Raw genomic sequence first — 20015 nt, 5'->3', positions numbered from 1 at the left:
GACTTCTTTGTAATTAATGATTCCATCAACCAATAAATGTCATACAGTTCATGTGATTGTTAGTCAGGATAAAAATTATCAGTAAAATGTAACCTGGAATTGAGTTCTTACATTTCCGAGATATCTGGATCAATATTTCCCGTGAATGTCTCAATAAAGATTGGAAATCACGTCCAAGAAAGATAACTCGAAGAAATTTTTTCTGCCTCAATCTTGAGTTCGTTAGATTATACATGTAGTTCATTTTAGCATGTAGGACTATAAAAACTTTTAAACTTGTCAAAGTTAATTGGTTTTTTTTTCTTGATTATGATCAGCTAATTTATTGCTAGTATCTTTTTATGTATATAATTTTTTTTTGAAAATTAAGTTAAATTTAGAAGTTGAATAAAAGGCATGTGACATTTTCTTTTTATAAGCGAGAAAAAATTGAACATGTTGAAACTTAGACTAACTTTATAGGAGGAAATTGTTGCAATAACGGTAAATAGGGACATAATTCTCGTTTTATGTTTGTAAACTCTTTTTGTTGCAATAACGGTAAATAGGGACATAATTCTCGTTTTATGTTTGTAAACTCTTTTATTGTGGGGGTAGGGCGACGCCCTTTCTTTATGTACATATACACTGTAATGGGTTTAGAGCGACATAAAAGTTAATTTATTATCTCTTCGATTTTTCTGTGTTCACTCATTCGTTAAAGTAACATGCTGCCATTGTTAAAAAATGACATGGCCGGCTTCCCTCCGATCTGTTGCCTGTCTGATATCAGTTATACACCATACTTCTCCCTTAATGTCTAATGACCTTACATTTAACTTACTAATAAAACCACGGTCACGGGTTGTTTTAAATTTCTCTGTATAGAAACTTTTAAATGTGTAATGAGATGAGAATTTAGTACCAAAATTTTATTTACGGAAGAAGTTTATTGTTTTCATCTCCGTATCAAAAGGAAATGAAATAACTGAAATACCGAAAACTTAGGAGCGGTGTGGCCGAGAAACGATTAAGTTTCAAAAAGAACGTAAAATTTGTGATGACACGACACAGGGCGGCTACCCTACTAAACTATCTTATCCACGGACCATGGCGCAACGAGGAAACCAGGAATTATGGATCATAAGTACTGTATTAATATTTGCAGGTTTGTTGTATTTTTAATTTCGTTAACCACTTGATCAACTTACACATATCGTCCCATAAGGAAAAAATAGCCAATATCAAATATCAGAAAAAAAGTGAAAACTTGTCTCTTATTTTGTATACATAATATTTTGGGTTTTTTGCTGCGTGTGTATGTGCGTGTACTCATGAAACAAAACGTACTCAATTTAGCGTTTTTAATATAATTCAATTTCGATTCGTCTAAAGTGTCATTTTATAGATAATACATGTACATCCCCAGTGATATATTTAAATTATCATTTTTGAGGTATATTTCAATAATGCTTTTTTCAGAAAAAAAAAGAAGAGCGTACTAATCGGCTTGATGACATTTACAATAATTTCAAATAATTTTTGCTGCTATTTGGGTTTAAGATGTAATGTTTTTGGACTTAAAATGTAAATAGAGATAAACAAACGACAATGCAGAGAAGGACGAGCCTAAAATCGATGTAATCCTTATTCAAGATTACCGTACCATCTGTTGTAATTATTGACTATCAGCTGGGTATAAAATTTAATGTCGGCCAAACACAGGTATAAATAAGGATCCTGTATAAAGCATAGGAATAATATTTATCGACGGACAAAAAAACGTACTTCCTTATTTATTGCTTTTTATAAAACATTCAATCCTTTGTATTAAGTATCTCTGAAAATAAGGTTTATAGACGAATACTGAATAAATTAAAGATATGAGTAACATATTTTTTATGTCTGTGTCAAGGATTTCAATAAATTTTGTGGGTTTATATTACAGTTTTGTGTGAATAAACTGACGATCCATTTACTCTCATGTTACCCATGCATTAAATTTTCTTGTCTTTCAAGCAGGAATTTCTACATTATATTTACAAATCCATCACTCTTTTTATATACACATACATGTATTTATCAAAACAATCCATTCCTTTAAAAACATCAATGAAGTAAAAAAATTAAACACATCGTACATAAATAATGTCCATTTGGATAAGGAGAGTCGTGTTTCCTAAGGATATTTAAGAAAAGAAAGAAAAACAATCTATTTACATGTACGTATACCTATCTATCTTCACCCTAAAAATTCTGTTTTCTTCTTCTCAACCGTCTCTTGCCCATCCCGTTGTTAGCTTAAAATGAAGCCCGTATTATTTTGGTGTCCACATTCGGCAAATGAGTGAGATGGTGTACATACATGTACTCGTATAAGATATCTCAGAAGGATACAAATTATGAAAAGCCGTTACAATTTTTTTCAAATAAAATTTGTACATTCTACATATATACTATATCAAGAAAGATGACATAGCTAATAAAGTATACGTAGAACAAGTCATTTGAGGAAATATTTTCATCATTCACTGCAAAAAAAAAAAAATCTAAATTTCAAGACTAAAACATTAATTGATCTAGGCCTAAAATGTTTAGAATCGAAGTTACTAGCATGCGTCACTTTAATAGATTTGTGCATACAGATTGAATTACATTGTTCATGTACCATTAATATTTGCAAAGTAATCTAAATAATTATTGTTTAATAATATTCATCTGTACACGGATGTTCTGATGTGCTTTTTTAAAAAAAAAATCAAATAAAAGTTATGCAATTAATAATTTCATAACCATCCTCTCTGCAAATCATAGAAATATAACAACAAATGCATTACTAAAAGAAAACTGCACATGTAGAAATGAATAAAGCACACTGTAAACAAGATCTTAAAATAACATCAAAATTTCTAATTTTAGGCTTTGCGAGGAGTTACTCCCCCTGTTATAATATGGCAAAGACAAACTCAATTCCAGGTAAAATGCAAACTTTTATTTTGATTTGATGGAGCTTCCAAACATTTAAGGAATGAAGCTTATTTGAACCTATACCTAACTAGGATCAGTTTACGCTTTATAAACCGCTTCGCCGCATGAACTGGCCTAAGTTATATTGTATCGTACAACATAGGTACAAATAAGCCTCATTCTCATATATATATATAATTTAATTTCAGTGTAGACAATAACACAATTTTTCCTCTAAAATTGGCTTCAAATTGATTGAGCATATTTTAAAAGACCTAAATATGTGGCTAACCAACTTGTTACACGATATTACATAATTTTTTTTATTCATTCAAATGACTTGTTATAACTAAAATTAAATTAACTACTGATAAAACAAATATTTTCCCCATTGATTTTGACATAAATGTTTACGTATTTTCCAGTTGCCCTTTTATGTTACAACAACCAGATATTAGGGCGTCACGTCGTCATAGACGCTTACAGAGCCAAAGAATCTAGTACCACAACCTGTCTATGTACAGTGTCCAGTGATAAACCTAATACACTGAACTTCACAAACTACAACGGCGTCCATCCTGAGAAAGGGTGTGGGAGTTCTGTAATAGTTCAAGCTGATGGTACAAGTTTTTCAATGAACTGTTTTGTGACTGACAAGCAGCTTCAAATTAATGGGTCAGATGTTAAAATTAATCTAGAGGATCCACGGCTAACCTCCGACACAAGTTACTGTATATCTGTTGAATCAGGTAAACATTAGAATTCCACAAAATCTTTTCAATGAAACGGCTAAAACATTTGTATGAGACCTGTGCTTCATTTATTAAAGTTATAACATAAAATACAATATGAAAACACGTCTATATGCTTCACTTCTCAAATCTATATACTTCACTTTAAATAATGATAAGGCTTTAATACATATTGACAAGTTATGGTAATATATATACTTGTGAACTGCACTGAAGATATTTTTTATGTTTTTAAAGCTGATTCATCTGCCATGCTAAACATCTCTTGTGAAGGAGACACTTTACCTTCTTCAACAACAACACTATTTCCTCCAACAACCGAGCAGGAAGAGACTTCTTCATCTTCCCTGACAACTGGAAGTCAGACAACCACGGACACAAGTCTGTCATCACCTATAACAACAGCACAAATTACAACCACAACATCAACCGCCTCACAAAGTCTATCAACATCAACTCAATCGTCAGTTCCAACAGAAGAAAGCACCTCATCACTCTCAACAACAGCTTCTCAAACCTTACCCGCGTCATCCCAGGCAGCAACAACTGGAGCTTTAATGACAACGGCAGCTACTTCAATAGACACTGTGACAACTTCATCTTCATTCCAGACAGTGACCACATCTGAAATTTTAACCACTACATCAAATATTGTCACTAGTGGTCTTACCACAGAAATAGATACAACCACTGAAGACAAGACCACTGACAATGACGTAACTAAGGATAGGCCAGAGTCCACCACTGGAAATAACGTCATAGAATCATCAACTGCTCCCACTCAAACCCCAGCTCTCACAACAACGAAAGACGTGGCAGACTCGACAACAGCTCGATCTCAAACTTCAAAGTCTGTAACAACGCAAAACTTGACCTCAACAACTACTGAGCAGGTGTCAAAACAACCAGTGACGTCAACGTCATCATCAGCAATATTGACATCTACCGACGGTATCCAGAGTACCACTACAAAGAGAACGACGCCATTTGTAACAACTAGTAAACCCCTTCCGGAGCGGGGGACTCCATGTACGTATGGATATAATATTAACATTTCAAAAATTCTTCTATGTAAATGAAGACATTGACTGATATAATCTCAATTATTAATCACAGATTTACAGACAACCAAACATTTCAGAGAAGTTAAAGAGTATGCTAAACAATTGATAAAAGTGTGAAAATAAAAGGATAACGACAGGAGATAAAACATTTCACTGCATTTTGTGCTTGCAGTTCTCTCGAAACCTTTCATTACGTAATAGGGTAAATAATAGAGAGAGCCATAATTGTACAAATATTTAAAAATATCTTTGTTATCTTATGAACGTTTTAAATTTTTAGGGAGTGGAATAATTCCAGCAATATTACTTGGAATAATACTTCTCGTTGTATTGGTTTTTGCCTTCATCAAATGCCAAAGGTAGGTATAAATGTTTCAGAAATTTCAAATACGCCGAATATTAAAAATTTACACACCTGACACGATGAGTTTTCGTCGAAGTCTTGATTATCTATATTTAACTTATTAAGAACTCCAAACATTTGCCTCAGATTGTATTTTCTTTGTATTCCAGAAGCCGAGAGATAAAGTATCCTAAAGATAATGAGAACATCTCCATTGATAAATATCCATCCATGGGAGAAACAAACTTTGGTTATGATGCTTATGACGAGGGACCTGACATTAATGCAGAGTTTACGAAAATTCCCGAGGAAATTGAAATAGATGGTATTGTTTTATCAAACACTACCTTAGATGATGTAGAATCCCACGTACAACCCCACAACTTAACAGAAGGACCATTTGTTAGATATAATGTGAAAGATTACCGGGCGAGTGGAAATATTCCAAAGTACGCTGTTGTCAATAAAGGCACTCAAAACGGACCTGATATTTATTTCTAGCAAGTAGTAATTGCGAAAGTTAATAGAACTGAGTTGTTGAATTTGTTCTGAACCCCAGAACCTTAGCAGCTTCAATAGTAATGTACTCTGTTCAGTGATATATAAGATGCTAGTAGTACATTGACTCCATTTGAATTAACAGTACGCATTTACATCATGATCAAAGGTGTTTGCCTTGGAAAATATTCTCATTCAACCAGTATATCATACTGATGGAGAAAATATTTCACGTCACAAAACTCGATTGAATGAAGAATTAAATAGAATTTATCTTAATGGCAACTATTGTTATTATCAGCATTACAATACATATGGTGCTCTCATTTTATTTGTACACATCATTCATGCGTTTGCAAGGGAAAGTCAGGGTAAAATTTTCATTTGAAGATTCAAAAAATCATGACATCATAAGTTATTTGTTTATCTGATTGTGCAATTTTTGCAGTTAAGCAATTTTTATGATTTTTTTGTAATCACATGTGTAATTAAATGAGAGAAAATTAAATGCATACATTTGGAACAAATATGTCCGAATTTATATGCTTTTTACTGTTATTGTAGAATTTTCAGACGTGTGTTGTGGATTTATTTGTATATGGGATTCTTTAAATTACAAGACATGAATGTATATTTTCATTATTCACCTAAAGTTATTACCATAAAGCATTATTGTATAATTTTTTTTTTTTACTTTATATTAACAATTAATATGTAAACTCTGTACATGTATACTCATATTATGAGTAATCGAACAAATTTTATAAATGAAAATATATTGATTTTCCTTCTGTTTATTTCCTTCACCTGACGAACGCCCGCAGGTGACCAGGTCGTCGTTCTCTGTTCATTTACTGATAACTGTGCAAGGTTCAGCTTTACAATTTTACACGTCCCAAAGTCGACCGAAAACTAAAAAAACTTATAAAAGGAAACAAACTTTATCAGAAAGATTGCTTTATATTGCCGAAGCTGTTCTGTAAATTAATAACATCGCAAGAGCGAAAGGTTATGCAAATTGATTTTATCGTCTGAAATGTAGCAAAAAAATAAGTTTTTTTTTTGTTTTTTCTTTATTTTAAAACTAAAGCGACCCTTATCAGATCAATATCTGAAATAGAACTCTGAAAAGAACTGAAATGGACACTTAACCTTTCTTATTTTCCATAAAACCGATTTCATCAGGTATCACTGCACACACAGGCATAAAATGGAAAGGGGCTTTAAATCCTGAATTATGCATGCATGATAGAATGTATCAATACTCAGCCTTATATATCAAATTTTCGTCAAAGTGAAATAAACTACCCATTGTCAACCCTACTTAGAATATGCAGTCGATGTGTCAAATTCTTTGATAGATTTAGGCATGTTAAGAGGCAGGTAGTATCGACCATGGCTACCAAAGTCAGAGGGTGGACAGTAATCTGCCTTCTCCTCACTTACGGTAAGTACATCAGTACTTATTGGGATTCTCGTTTCAATATTCTTTAGACTACCATTTTTTACATATCTTGTCCTATAGAAAAAATGTTTTTAAATCGTGTTATATTTAACAAGAAGATTTAAAATTGGTGAATAATTGAAAAGAAATAGTTGGCATCCAAATGTTTAAACCTGTAGAAGATATGACTGTTACATGTATCATAATTACTTGTTCATATTTCGGTGTGAATCATGTCATTACATATGATAACACTTACGCACTTTTTACATGTATGTCGGTTGTTTGACACAATTTCTTGATTATTTAAATCTTGTGTCTAATTGGAAAGAGATATTGATACCACTGACTACGTTATTTTACTTCGTTTCCATAGGTAAATTAGGGAATACAAATGAAAACAGATGCCAGGGACTTGCACAGGAGAGGTCTTTACCAGGTAAGGTAATTGTCACGAACCAGGAAGGCATTTAATATAAATTCAATGCCAATTAACTATGACCTAAAGTCGATAAACATGTATGCTTCTAAGTCATGGTGGCAGATGTATAAATATTTTTCTTTAATTACATTTTTTACCTTCTTTGCAGTTCTATCATTTTGCACAGACAACATGAAAGAATCAAATACCTTTTTAATTCTTGATGCATACCTTCCCCGTGATGAGAGCGTATCAAGTCATTGCATGTGTGAGATCAAGGTATTGAGTACATACAATACCTCCGTACTCTACATGAAGCAGGAGACCTCTCTATTACCGACAGCCAACTGTGGACTGAAAGTAAAACTGTCAAACAATAATCAGGAAGAGATCCGTGACATCCATTGTCACCACGTCGTGGATACGGAGTATCACTTACCCAGGCACTCTAGTATCACTCTAACGCTAAGCAATATATCACAGACCTGGTCCACTGGGTTCTGTTTCCTTTTCTCATTGAGATTCGGTAAGCACACCAGGAAAGGATCAGGCAATAAAATAATTTCTTTTGTTAATACAGGAATGAATTTTGCGTTTATGTTAAATGTTTTTGAATCAAATCATACATAGTAAAATAAAGTGCATTATTAATACCTACGTCATTTTATATCTAATTGTTGTAAGAGCCATGCTCTGTTCAAGATTCCTATGTACTGAATAGGAAATGGTTATTATAAACAATCCTAGTTTAAAAAAAGATAAATATTGAGTTGATCGACTGTAGTATTTTCTTTAAGAATTCAAGAGAGTTGCTATTGGTTTCTCTCTTTCCCCTCTTTCTATTTTGACATTTATTATATTATTTAATGTGTTTCATATACATGATTTATACAACAATTACAACTTTAATACAGAATAACAATAGAATATATCCATGAAATATTCTTCATGCTTTAATTACAGAGCAAGCAACACTCAGTGCTCAATGCTTCAGTCCTGGAGAATTCAGAGTTCCCTCAACTTCTACTTCATCTCTAACAGAACTCTCAACAAATTTTCAAGACACTAAACAATGGAGCACATCAAACAATGCTTTATCAACCATATTCACAACAGCACCAACATCCATGTCAACAGTATCAGGGTCAACAACTTTAATTGCGTCTTCATCGAACGAGCCTGTAATATCAACAGACAACCCAACAGCAAGCAAGTCCACAGATTATTTTCTTGCTAGTACAACAATTGATATCAAGAACCGATCAGAAACGACGGAAACTGTTGAAAAACAGAAAATTACTACAACTATAAACTATGATAGTACTTCAGAAATACACCAAACAACAAAATCTGTCGATGTGCAGAATTTTACTACAACTGAAAAGTTTACTTTAGTGACATCAGAAACATACCAAACAACGGCGAAAGACAGAGCTTCCACTACGAACCAATACTCCTCCACGACAGAAATAAATCAGTCTTCATCATCAGATTCCATATCGATGACTCCAGTGATGTCGACGGAGACTGTAACTACGCCACCATTGACATTGGAAGTTGTTCATTCTACAGATTTTAATGGTACTCTCAAAAACTTAATCATCTATTTTCCCCCAGCATAATATCATTTAATCATTTTTAACTTAAAATTAAGATTCTCAATAAGTAAACATGAAAAAAAAAATAAATTCAGAAATCTTTAGCTTATTGTACTCGTATTAGAAAATACATTTGTATGACTCTATTATTATCAAGCGTTAAGAAAGGTCCATATCTTTATCTCCTTTTTCACTCATAATAGACAATCCCTATGATAATATTCGTAAAATACCTTTCTGAATATTTTTCAGGAATCATATTGACTGTATGTTTAAAATTGATCAGTTGGATATCCAACTCTGCTGATATTATATATTTAAGAAATAAGGTCCGCGTTTTCATGAATGCTGCAGGATAACATCCTCGTTAGCCCAGACTTATATATTTAAAACAACATTTCGAGACCGAGGAGGTTATCTTGCATCATTCACGACAACAAGGACTTTATTTCTATTCTACAAAGATCGCTTAACATGCTAAAATACGGCTGATCGGTTCCTCTATAGAGAAATGAATTAGGTCACCATGTCTCGATAACGCTGTTCCATTTAACACCAGAGCGAAATTTTGTTTACTTACCTATGTATGGAAATCAGACGATTTGAGCTTTCGTTGCATTAAATATAGCCTTTTTGAATTACAAATTTGTTCGTAATATGTATTGATAAGTTTTAATGAATAGATGCGGAAACAAAATCATGTTTCGGTTTTACTAAAATCACGTTGTTTAAATGTGTAGGGAGGTCCGTGGAATAGCCCGCTTAGCTATAAAAACCGACCTTCATCAGCAACTTGATGCAATTTACAGTGTTTATACTGCAAATGACGACACATCGGTGCGGTCTAAACAAGTATTTCATTCTACAGCCAAACATGCAATTGAATTGTTCAAGGTTGATACGTGTTTCTGATCTGATAATTTTTTGATGACGTTCGTGATTTATTGGAGAATAATGTCCGGCAGTTTCATTTGATGTTTACAATAATCGTTGTAGAATGCCACATCTTCACGGTTTTGTGAACTGTTTTTACTACCCCTTTTCTTAACAGTTTTGTACACGGTTTAAACTACACAGGAATCTTCAGATAGCTAACACAATTAGAATAATTCTCATAATATAGAGATTTATTTTCTATTTGTAGAGGATTATATGTAATAAAAACTATTCCTGGTAGTTTTTTATATCAGTTTTTCAACCATCCTAGTATCTTCTTTATGTTACCTATCCCTGTTTGTTAACATATTTGTAGGGTGTAATAACTTTCTTTCATCGTTGTACAATGTGTTAGCACTGCATGTATCGTTACATTTCTGTTTGCTCTGGCATCTTATCCCTTTTTTAATATTATAGTTTGCAGCTAACTGTAAAGTTTCACGTTACGTCACGATCTAGTTGACAGCTGCGCTCAAGGTAAATTGTACACGTCCCCTAACCGCAAGCTTTCCGACTGGAACTTTCTTCTTATCCTTGATTGGTTGCTCGTGCAATAGAATATTTCCGTGTCAATGTTGATAATTTGAATTGACCAATCACGTGAATTGTTTACGCTGGATGCATCTGCCGAAAAGATCGTTACGTTAGGTAAAACTTTACAGTTAGCTGCAAACTATAATATTTAAACAGCTTTCTACGTTTTCTCACTTTTGTATGCTGTATAAATCATCCCAATATCCCTGCAGCTTTGCTCAATGGCCGTAAATGCCGAGTATAGAACAAAATGTGCAGCTCTACACCGGCAAGTGGTGGCGTCTCCATATGAGTAAAAATAATTTTTAAGAGTGAAGATAAAGAAAATACACCATGTAAATTATCTCTGTTTCTTTACATTACTGACGCTGTGTTTTTTATCCAAATTATTTTTACACTTTATATGCTGTGAAACGTACCCCTTTATCTTTACAGTTTTGAAGGCTATGTATATCTTTACAGTATTGTACGCTGTGTAAAGTATCTCTGTATCTTTACAGTATTGTACGCTGTGTAAAGTATCTCTGTATCTTTACAGTATTGTACGCTGTGTAAAGTATCTCTGTATCTTTGCAGTATTGTACGCTGTGTAAAGTATCTCTGTATCTTTACAGTATTGTACGCTGTGTAAAGGATCTCTGTATCTTTACAGTATTGTACGCTGTGTAAAGGATCTCTGTATCTTTACAGTATTGTACGCTGTGTAAAGGATCTCTGTATCTTTACAGTATTGTACGCTGTGTAAAGTATCTCTGTATCTTTACAGTATTGTACGCTGTGTAAAGTATCTCTGTATCTTTACAGTATTGTACGCTGTGTAAAGGATCTCTGTATCTTTACAGTATTGTACGCTGTGTAAAGTATCTCTGTATCTTTACAGTATTGTACGCTGTGTAAAGGATCTCTGTATCTTTACAGTATTGTACGCTGTGTAAAGGATCTCTGTATCTTTACAGTATCTGTGTAAAGTATCTCTGTATCTTTACAGTATTGTACGCTGTGTAAAGTATCTCTGTATCTTTACAGTATTGTACGCTGTGTAAAGGATCTCTGTATCTTTACAGTATTGTACGCTGTGTAAAGTATCTCTGTATCTTTACAGTATTGTACGCTGTGTAAAGGATCTCTGTATCTTTACAGTATTGTACGCTGTGTAAAGGATCTATGTTTATTTTCAGTTTTGTACGCTGTTTTACCAGTGAGTGGAGTTCTTCTGTTCGGGATTCTTGTCATCGCAGTTATTCTTTGCAAAAGGTATTAAACTTTAGAATTAACTTAAGGAATCAATTTTATCCATATTTTATCTATGAATTTATTTTTATTTTGATTTAATTATAGAAATCGGAGAGACTTGAAAGGAAGACAAGACTTTAATAGCTCCATGCAGAATGTTGGGATCCTGTCTTCATATGAAGCTGATACTCAACAATCTGTATATGATAATCGCTCTTTTGAAAAAATGAAAGAGGAACCTCAGTTTTTCTTTTATGAGGACCAACCAATCTCTAGAACTAATGCAAATAGTGCCGAAACACAGCGACTGAAAATGGATAGACATTATCCTAAGGCAGGGGTCAAACAAAATGGTGTACAGCAAAATAAAAAGCATAATTCCCAGACTGGTTTCAGATCAAAGAGAAGTAATCAAGATTCACCACAATCTCTTATAAAAGTGACGATTAATGGTAGTGAAAGTTTTATGTTATAGTTATTTAACGTTATTTCCAAGCACAATATATCAGCTTCTTTCATTAAAAATTTCATTAAAAATCTCTATAATGAATATGTTTCAGTACTTAATGATGCGTAAAGTATAATACGTGCTGAAATGGAAAAAAAAGTTTGACTACTAATGTCATCGAAATTCAAGCACGGTTTCTTATCAAATGTCTTGGAATATTACACTAAGAAATATGTGTAGACCATATTTAAATGTTTCTCTGTCCTCTACCATTTCAGAAAAAAAGACTTTGGTTGATGGTTAATGTCGATCTTTTAAAACTCAAAACAATTGCAAGATAAAGTTAAATAAGATATTAATGGGATGTAAAATATATGATAAATAAAAATAATTCTTTTCTGTAGTTTAACAAATTGAGTTGTTCTAGGGAGTCGTCGGAAGGAGGCAAATAAATAGTTTCTTAAAGATAATCTTAGTTGTTTTCACTTTCAAATTTAAAAAAAAAATATAAAATTGAACATTCATACTAATGCAACAAGCCGTTTTCCATTCAAATTTCAATACTTTATCTTACATAAAATAGAATGATACATATGGAGATAACGAACAATATTCATGATCAAAAGTCCATAAAACAATACGAAATAGAAGCAGAGCAAATACGGATCTCCAAACATAAGAGTTGGGATAAGGTGCTATAGAATAGTGAGCATCCCCTGCCGACCGGTCACACCCGCCATGTGCTCCTTATCATGATCAGGAAATAAAGAAATATCCTCGGATATTAGTAAAGAAATTTGTTTATGACTGGTATTTTTATCTGGAGATGAATTTTGGGAATCGCTGCAAAAAAGGAAAATTTGCAGAAGTTTAGATTATATGCATATTGTAATGTATCTGCCTATCTCTATTCAAAATCCCTTTTCCCACGAATATCTCCTAAAGAAATTTTTTAAAAATGCTTAGAGCTATATAGGTGCTTTAATATAACTCCTAGTACTGGTGTCAGCAAAGCATTTAAAACATTTTCACAATCTTCGCAAATTGCTGTCAATAGTTCTTGCAAGTTCAAAAGCATTTCTTCATTTAAATGTTTCAAGCTATACATAGCTTGAGTTTTATCCAAAAATTACCGTTTTAATTTGTGGTTGACTACTTGGGGTTCATTTCAAGTACTTATGCCACACAGTATCCATCTCAAGGTGTTATCTCAGTTCGTAGAGGTTTCTGATTATACATGTATTTACAATTTCAAAGAAGAAAATATACATTTATTCAGTTCCAAATTTAAAAATAACAAGAAAATATCTATTTGAAATGTAACACAGTGCACGTGGTATCATATTTAAGTGCATATAACGCAATGAAAGCGATATATTTCTTTTTAACTGCTATGTCATCTAGTCCATGAAGCATGGCGGACATAAGGAATGTTATCTTGTGGATTATTGGTAGTCTAATCTTTACGTCTGGTATGTACATAATCTATGTTTTCTTGTATCATCAATATAACTAAACAATGAAGTCCGTTGACAAGTCGAGGAATACAATGAGCGTAAGAGCTATGATATGCGCATATATTCTTGTTGGTTTCAAAAACATGTATTTTGTATACGAAAAGACTCGGTAAAAGACAATGTACACATGTATACAGAACCTTGGAAGTATTTAGTGTGAATAAACCTTTGTTTAACCAACCCTTAGATTCTGGTTATATCCAACATAGGTAATGTGTTAACTGTGTATATCGTCATTACTGTTTATTAATTAATCCTTATGGCCAAAATTATTTTTTTTTCTTTTATTAAGAAACAGAGAGGAGCAACAACTAAGGAAAATCATGAACATCATTGGAAATCTACAATATGAATCAATTAATATTTGAATAATTTTACATATTAAGTCCTTAATTCTTATCTAGGTCATGTATCCAACCATTTTCAGCTGGACTCATAGCTCTCCGTGTATTTAACCGGCTTTTGGCACGATTTAACCCAGATATGCTAACTGCTTCACACACACAAATTAACTATAAACTACTGAATATATTTTTTGTATTATTTCTGAAATAGCAAATTTATTAAACATAATATCAAACAAAGTTAATTGTGGATTTAGTGATTATGCACACTGCAATATTATTAAGATTCTATTGCTACTGCAAGTAGCATTAAACACCCAAACGATAATACACCGACATGAGATATTTCGAGTAATGCTTAGAAATTGTAAACTATTTTTTTTTACAATTGATTATCTGATAGGTTTTATTGTATTTTGATTTGTATAGTAATTGGCATGTATATTATACAATTATGGACTTCAGTGTAGGTCGATATGTGGTTATAAGGACTCATGGCAATTAATATTGACCGAAGAAACAGAGAGTGATATTGACCGAGCACGCGAGGTCGCGATCATGCATTTTCTGTGTCCTAGGTCAATATCAATGGACCTTTACGAAGAGCGCTTACTTTTACAGTTGACGGCTTACTTTTACACTAGGGCAATGTAAGGTAGCTCTTTCATGATAAACATATTAATTAAACGAAAAGAACAGGTTATTTTAATGCACATATAAGCTGTCTTTGAAGAAAACGACAACCACCCTACCCTCAACTCCCGGTCTTTACATGTTAGTGCCCCTAACCCCATACTTATGACCACTAGGAAGGTTTTCTTAGGCATTATCAATTCTGTACTTCCGTAAATGGTACAAGTTTAAATGTCCAAGTAAACCGTCAACTGTAAAAGTCAGTGCTTCTCGTAAAAGTCCAACATTAGCGCTTGCGCATCGACATTAAAAAAGAGGATTTATATCACGTGACTTCTTTCAGCAGCCAATTAAAAAATTACGAAAATAATCTTTTTATATAACATCAAAAGTTTTTGAATATTTACAGTGCTTTTCAGTAATTCATGTGATTGTTCTCAAACTCCAGAATTTGTTCACATGTTTTTAACTTATAAAAGTGGTAAACTATGTGCTTCCTTAAAATATAAAACATTATAATTATTTTTTCTACCAAAGAACTATATGCGGTATATTGCATATCTTTGCCCCCACAAAAGTCAAATTTTGAAAAATTCTTGATATGTGCTGAATTTTATAAATTGTATGAGAAATATAAATTAACAGATCATATTATAGTTTCAAAGTAGTTTATTGACAATTTTTGTTTTTATGACGTCATAAACTAGTTCGATTTTTTGTCATTTTTTAGAAAGAGGACAAAATGGACAAAATTTCAACAATTTTTTTAGCTTTAAGAGTTATAGAGCGCAAGTTTGTTCAGGAATAATATTTATACATTTTATTGATATTATCATTCTACACATAATATGAAAATATTAAGCCTGAACAAATCTGCGCTCGGTGATTTTTACTCAAAATATCGACGTAAAATATACATTTTTCTTTACAAATCATGGAAATTTTAAATTTACGTCATTTTCGTGATGTCATTACAAACATATGACGTCCTTGCTAATGAAAATATTCAGTGTTTTGAAGTCAGCATATATTCCCCTGTTTAAGAACAAAATTAAATATTTCTCCGTCAAAGTTTGATTTTGGGGGGCAAATATTGGTTATTACCGAATAAGGTTCTTTCAATTTTTAAAAGTCTAGCTAGGCATTCTTATCTTATTTCAAGTCATCACCTTTCACAAATAAATAACAAAAAATTATATATATGGCCATTTATTGGTACTAGTATCTAGGATTTATATGAATGTAATACTTATTTCACTAAGTTTATTAGAAAAGACTCAATCTACTGTATATTTAGAGAATATAATATTATTGCATAAAATATTTAAACTAATAACAGATTAAGTTTAAAATCAATTTCAGATCCAGTGAGTTGTTACTCTCCCTGTTACTTACTAGCCAAAGCGAACTCGGTTCCAGGTAAAATGACGAACATTTTAGAGTTTTATGTTAAGATTGGTCATCTCTACACAGGCAATGAAATACGAATACTCAATCGTTTCAGTAGCCCTGATGTGCTACAGTTACCAGATTGTTGGACATAATATCGTCATTGACGCATACAGAGCCAAAGACTCTAGTACCACATACTGTAAATGTAGACTCACCAGTGATAAACCTAGTACACTGAACCTTACCAACTATAACGGCGTCCATCCTGGGATAGGGTGTGGGAGTACTGTAATGGTTCTAGCTGGTGGTACTAGCATGTCAATGAACTGCTTTGTGACTGGCAGACAGCTTCCAATTAATGGATCAGATGTTGATATTCTTATCGAAAATCCACAACTAGCCTCCGACACAAGATACTGTTTATCTATTGAGTCAGGTACGTTAAATTAACATGAGTTAGGTATATATCTTTGTATAGTACTTGGTTGTATCACACTTCAGAAGTACGCTGAATGAGGAGAAATTATTAACCGTTGAATGTAAAGCATCGTGTTTTCAGGATAATTTCAATCAATATGTCGTACATTATTTCATTACTTTTGATTTAATTCATAATATAAACCTCATTTTAACTACTTTTTTCCTATCTTTTAGCTGATTTGTCAGCAGTACTAAGTGTATCTTGTGATGGAGATCTTTTACCATCTACAACAAGGAAAACTTCCTACACTTCAACAACTGAGGAGATAAATACAGCGACTCCATTGTTTACAACTGGTATTATGACTTCAATGTTCTTTGTAATAATTACAGTCGTTTTAATATTTAGAATTTTATCCTGAGATTTGTTAAATTTCTGTTTTTCTTTTGTGTTGCACTCGAAAACATGTTCAAGGAATTCATGTTATATTTGAATATCCTTTCAAATAATAAGTTTTCCACATAATTATATTGCGTTGAAAAAAAAAGTAGGAGGCCATTTTTGCATGTTATTTGATATTCATTTAAGAAGCAGGCTGAAGATTCATATACAATCCTGTTAATATTCCCCTATCACTGTAAGATTGCAATTAAAAAAAATAAATAATTTTTTAAAATCAATATAAATTGTCAGGATGGCGGCTGAGGAAGCATATAGAAAATGGCAGCTTATATGCACATGTTTATGCATGTAATGAAAAAAAAATACATATTGACGGACATATATGTTCTTAAAAAAGTAGAGTGAACAGTTGAACCGTCTTTTATGTAATTAATCAATTATGTGTTTTAATTAACACTGTTTTACAATTCCAGATAAAGTTTTGGTAAATAAATTTGGTAAATACGTGACTATTCTTCATGTAAAATCATCATCTCCAGGCCATGAATGCCAAAATATATATTTACAAGGTACTATAAAAATCCACATAATTATATTGCGAATTGAAAAAAAAAAATCGTAGTTTCATTCTCTCAAAATGAGACAAAGAATAACAACAGAAATATAATATAGAAGGGATATTTTAACATATGAATTATGATCTATTATGAATTTTGAAATGTTTTTGGACTAATTATTGGGAAAGATTAATTAATAAAGGCCATCATATTTGATATTCATTTAAGAAGCAGGCTGAAGATGAGCTCATATACATGTAAATTTTGAATAATTTAATGTAATACGGAGAAATTATAAATAAAATAATTAAATAAATAGATTTTTTAAAGAAATAAAAAAAATTATTATTTGCCTTTATCCCCTATCAAAAAGATCTAATAAACAGTAAGATTTTTTTTTAGCAATTAAAAAAAAACTAATAAATTAATTTTTTAAAATCTTAATGTGTAACCTGTTAAGCAAACTTGAAACTACGGCAAAACTTAAGGAATGCCTATATAAATCAAAAAGAATTATTTCTTTCGAGAAAATAAATCAATAAAACTTCATTGTGGTAAACCCTTTTTATCTATAATGTACAGTTGTATATCATAATATCACTGTTTACATGTCACTATTGTAAAACATGATCGATCCACAATACCATTACTGTATAATATACATTGCAAGATATATGTACATGTATATATTAAGTATAAACATTGTCTAAAATTGTCAGTTTTATTATTAAAATTTTGATTAAATTGGTAAATTGATAAGAAGCTTAAATTTTTACTTGTTGAGATAAAAATGTTTTTATCTTTAGATTTTAGAAAATCACTCATCATTCGTTTATGTATATTTATAATAAATAAATCTTCGATCACATCCCTCAGATTGGAAATTTTCATACATTCAACAGTAATTCTGTGAATTTTGAATAAATCTCATTTACCAACTGATATGTTTGCTGCAGGCCTGCAGCAAGTCTACTGCAAGCTTGCAGCAAACAAAATTGTTCGTAGGAAGAAAATTTTCTTATTCGCAGATGATTCCCAGTAGCTTCGATCTTGCGGCAAACATTGCAGCCCAACATGTTTGCAGGAACATAGTAAGAAACTTTCATGCCAATTTAATGTTCGCAGCAAGTTCACAGGACACATTTCATTATTCGAATGTTTACAGGAAGTTCGTAAGAATAGTAAACAAGTCAAATCAGCCAATGAAATGCAGATTGTACTGAGGTAAACACAGAACTTGCCAGCCCATTTTGAAATGTTTGAATTGAAGTTGTACACGTTTCAGTATTTTGTTAGGAATACACACCATTCTGAATGATTAAAAGTGCCAAACTTCGGATGTAGGTGTTCATTGGCATCCATGATATCTAACTGGTAAGAAATGGTTTTGTTTTATTTTGATATTTAAAAGAATATTACTTAAAAGCACGTTTGAGTTACTGGTGTAAATGCTAGGTCAAATCTAAATCTTAAATATTTATTATGAATTTCAGTCCTCTTTTTAATATCACATATGTATACTTCTTAAATGTATCAATGGACCTAAATCAGTTAAATGTTTTCAAATTAATTAGTAGCTGTGTAATTACGGTAATATTCAATTTAAAATTGTATGTAAAATTTTAAAAGTTCTGTTCATATACAATGCTATAATGCACTTTAATTTTCAAAAAGTATGAAAACTATGTCTAGGAACATAAAGAAGCCTATAAAAACTTCATACAATTGCATAATTTCAGAAATATGTGGTGGATTTTCTCTACACTTAACAGATTTAGGTTAGATCAAAATAAAGCTTTCCGCGAACTTGCTGCTTGTACACAAGAATGTGCCAAAATCATAAGGAAATTGTTTGCTGCAAGTTAGCAGCAATGTTTGCGGCAAGCTTGCAGCAATGTTTGCGGCAGGCTTGCAGCAATGTTTGCCGCAAGCTTGCAGCAAGGTTTCCATATTTGGAAAATTCAATGTTTGATGCAGACTTGCAGCAAACCTCATTTGCATGGTAAAATGTTTGCAGCAAGCTTGCTGCAGACTTGCCGCTAACTTGCTGCAAACACCAAAGTTTTGTATAGACTGTCATGCTCTCTTTCGCTACATTGCTGCAAGCTTGCAGCAAAGTTTGCTGCAGACTTGCAGCAAGTATTTGCAGGAAGACAATATTGTCGGTAAGGGCTTCCCAAAAAATTTTGCATCGGATTACATGTACTTTTCTTCAAGAAATGCTTTCTTTTTTTCAATACGAAAAGGTGTGAAATTAACATTTTAAAACTTTATTATATTTCCATGAAATTGTATTCTAGACAGAAACATAATTCCAATTGAAACATCTCGCAGATAAAGGGAAACAAAGCAAGGATATAGGATTATTTGCTAATTACATGTATAATTTGCTTTACTTGTTCGTACAGCAATAAATAATTGCAGAGCGAAAATTTACAATGGTTGCATTTATTAAACATATTCAGAAAACATATTAGAACAATATTTGGCTTATATCTACAATGCTTGAATAATTGAATGATGTAAGTTTAA

At 32.1% G+C, this 20015-nt stretch overlaps 2 protein-coding genes across 2 annotated transcripts; both read left to right on the top strand.

Annotated features, from left to right (window-relative positions):
* The first annotated feature begins 761 nt into the window (after positions 1–761).
* Positions 762–5606, top strand: LOC134275248 (uncharacterized). The gene is made up of 6 exons (XM_062757519.1): positions 762–1147; positions 2899–2955; positions 3372–3695; positions 3936–4727; positions 5043–5121; positions 5276–5606. The coding sequence occupies exons 1-6, from the start codon at positions 1090–1092 to the stop codon at positions 5604–5606; spliced, it is 1641 nt and encodes a 546-aa protein (XP_062613503.1). The 5' UTR covers positions 762–1089.
* Positions 5607–6915: 1309 nt separating this feature from the next.
* Positions 6916–12276, top strand: LOC134275257 (uncharacterized). The gene is made up of 6 exons (XM_062757526.1): positions 6916–7050; positions 7424–7486; positions 7638–7994; positions 8432–9049; positions 11715–11790; positions 11875–12276. Exons 1-6 carry the CDS (start codon positions 6999–7001, stop codon positions 12242–12244), a joined length of 1536 nt encoding a protein of 511 aa, XP_062613510.1. The 5' UTR covers positions 6916–6998; the 3' UTR covers positions 12245–12276.
* The last annotated feature ends 7739 nt before the right edge of the window (positions 12277–20015 follow it).

This window comes from Saccostrea cucullata, unplaced genomic scaffold (assembly GCF_032062105.1).
Source record: "Saccostrea cucullata isolate Sc308-1 unplaced genomic scaffold, CSIRO_AGI_Scuc_v1 ctg2667, whole genome shotgun sequence".
NCBI lineage: Eukaryota > Metazoa > Mollusca > Bivalvia > Ostreida > Ostreidae > Saccostrea > Saccostrea cuccullata.
Note: the sequence above shows the minus strand (reverse complement) of the source record. Positions and strands in the feature narration are given on the sequence as shown.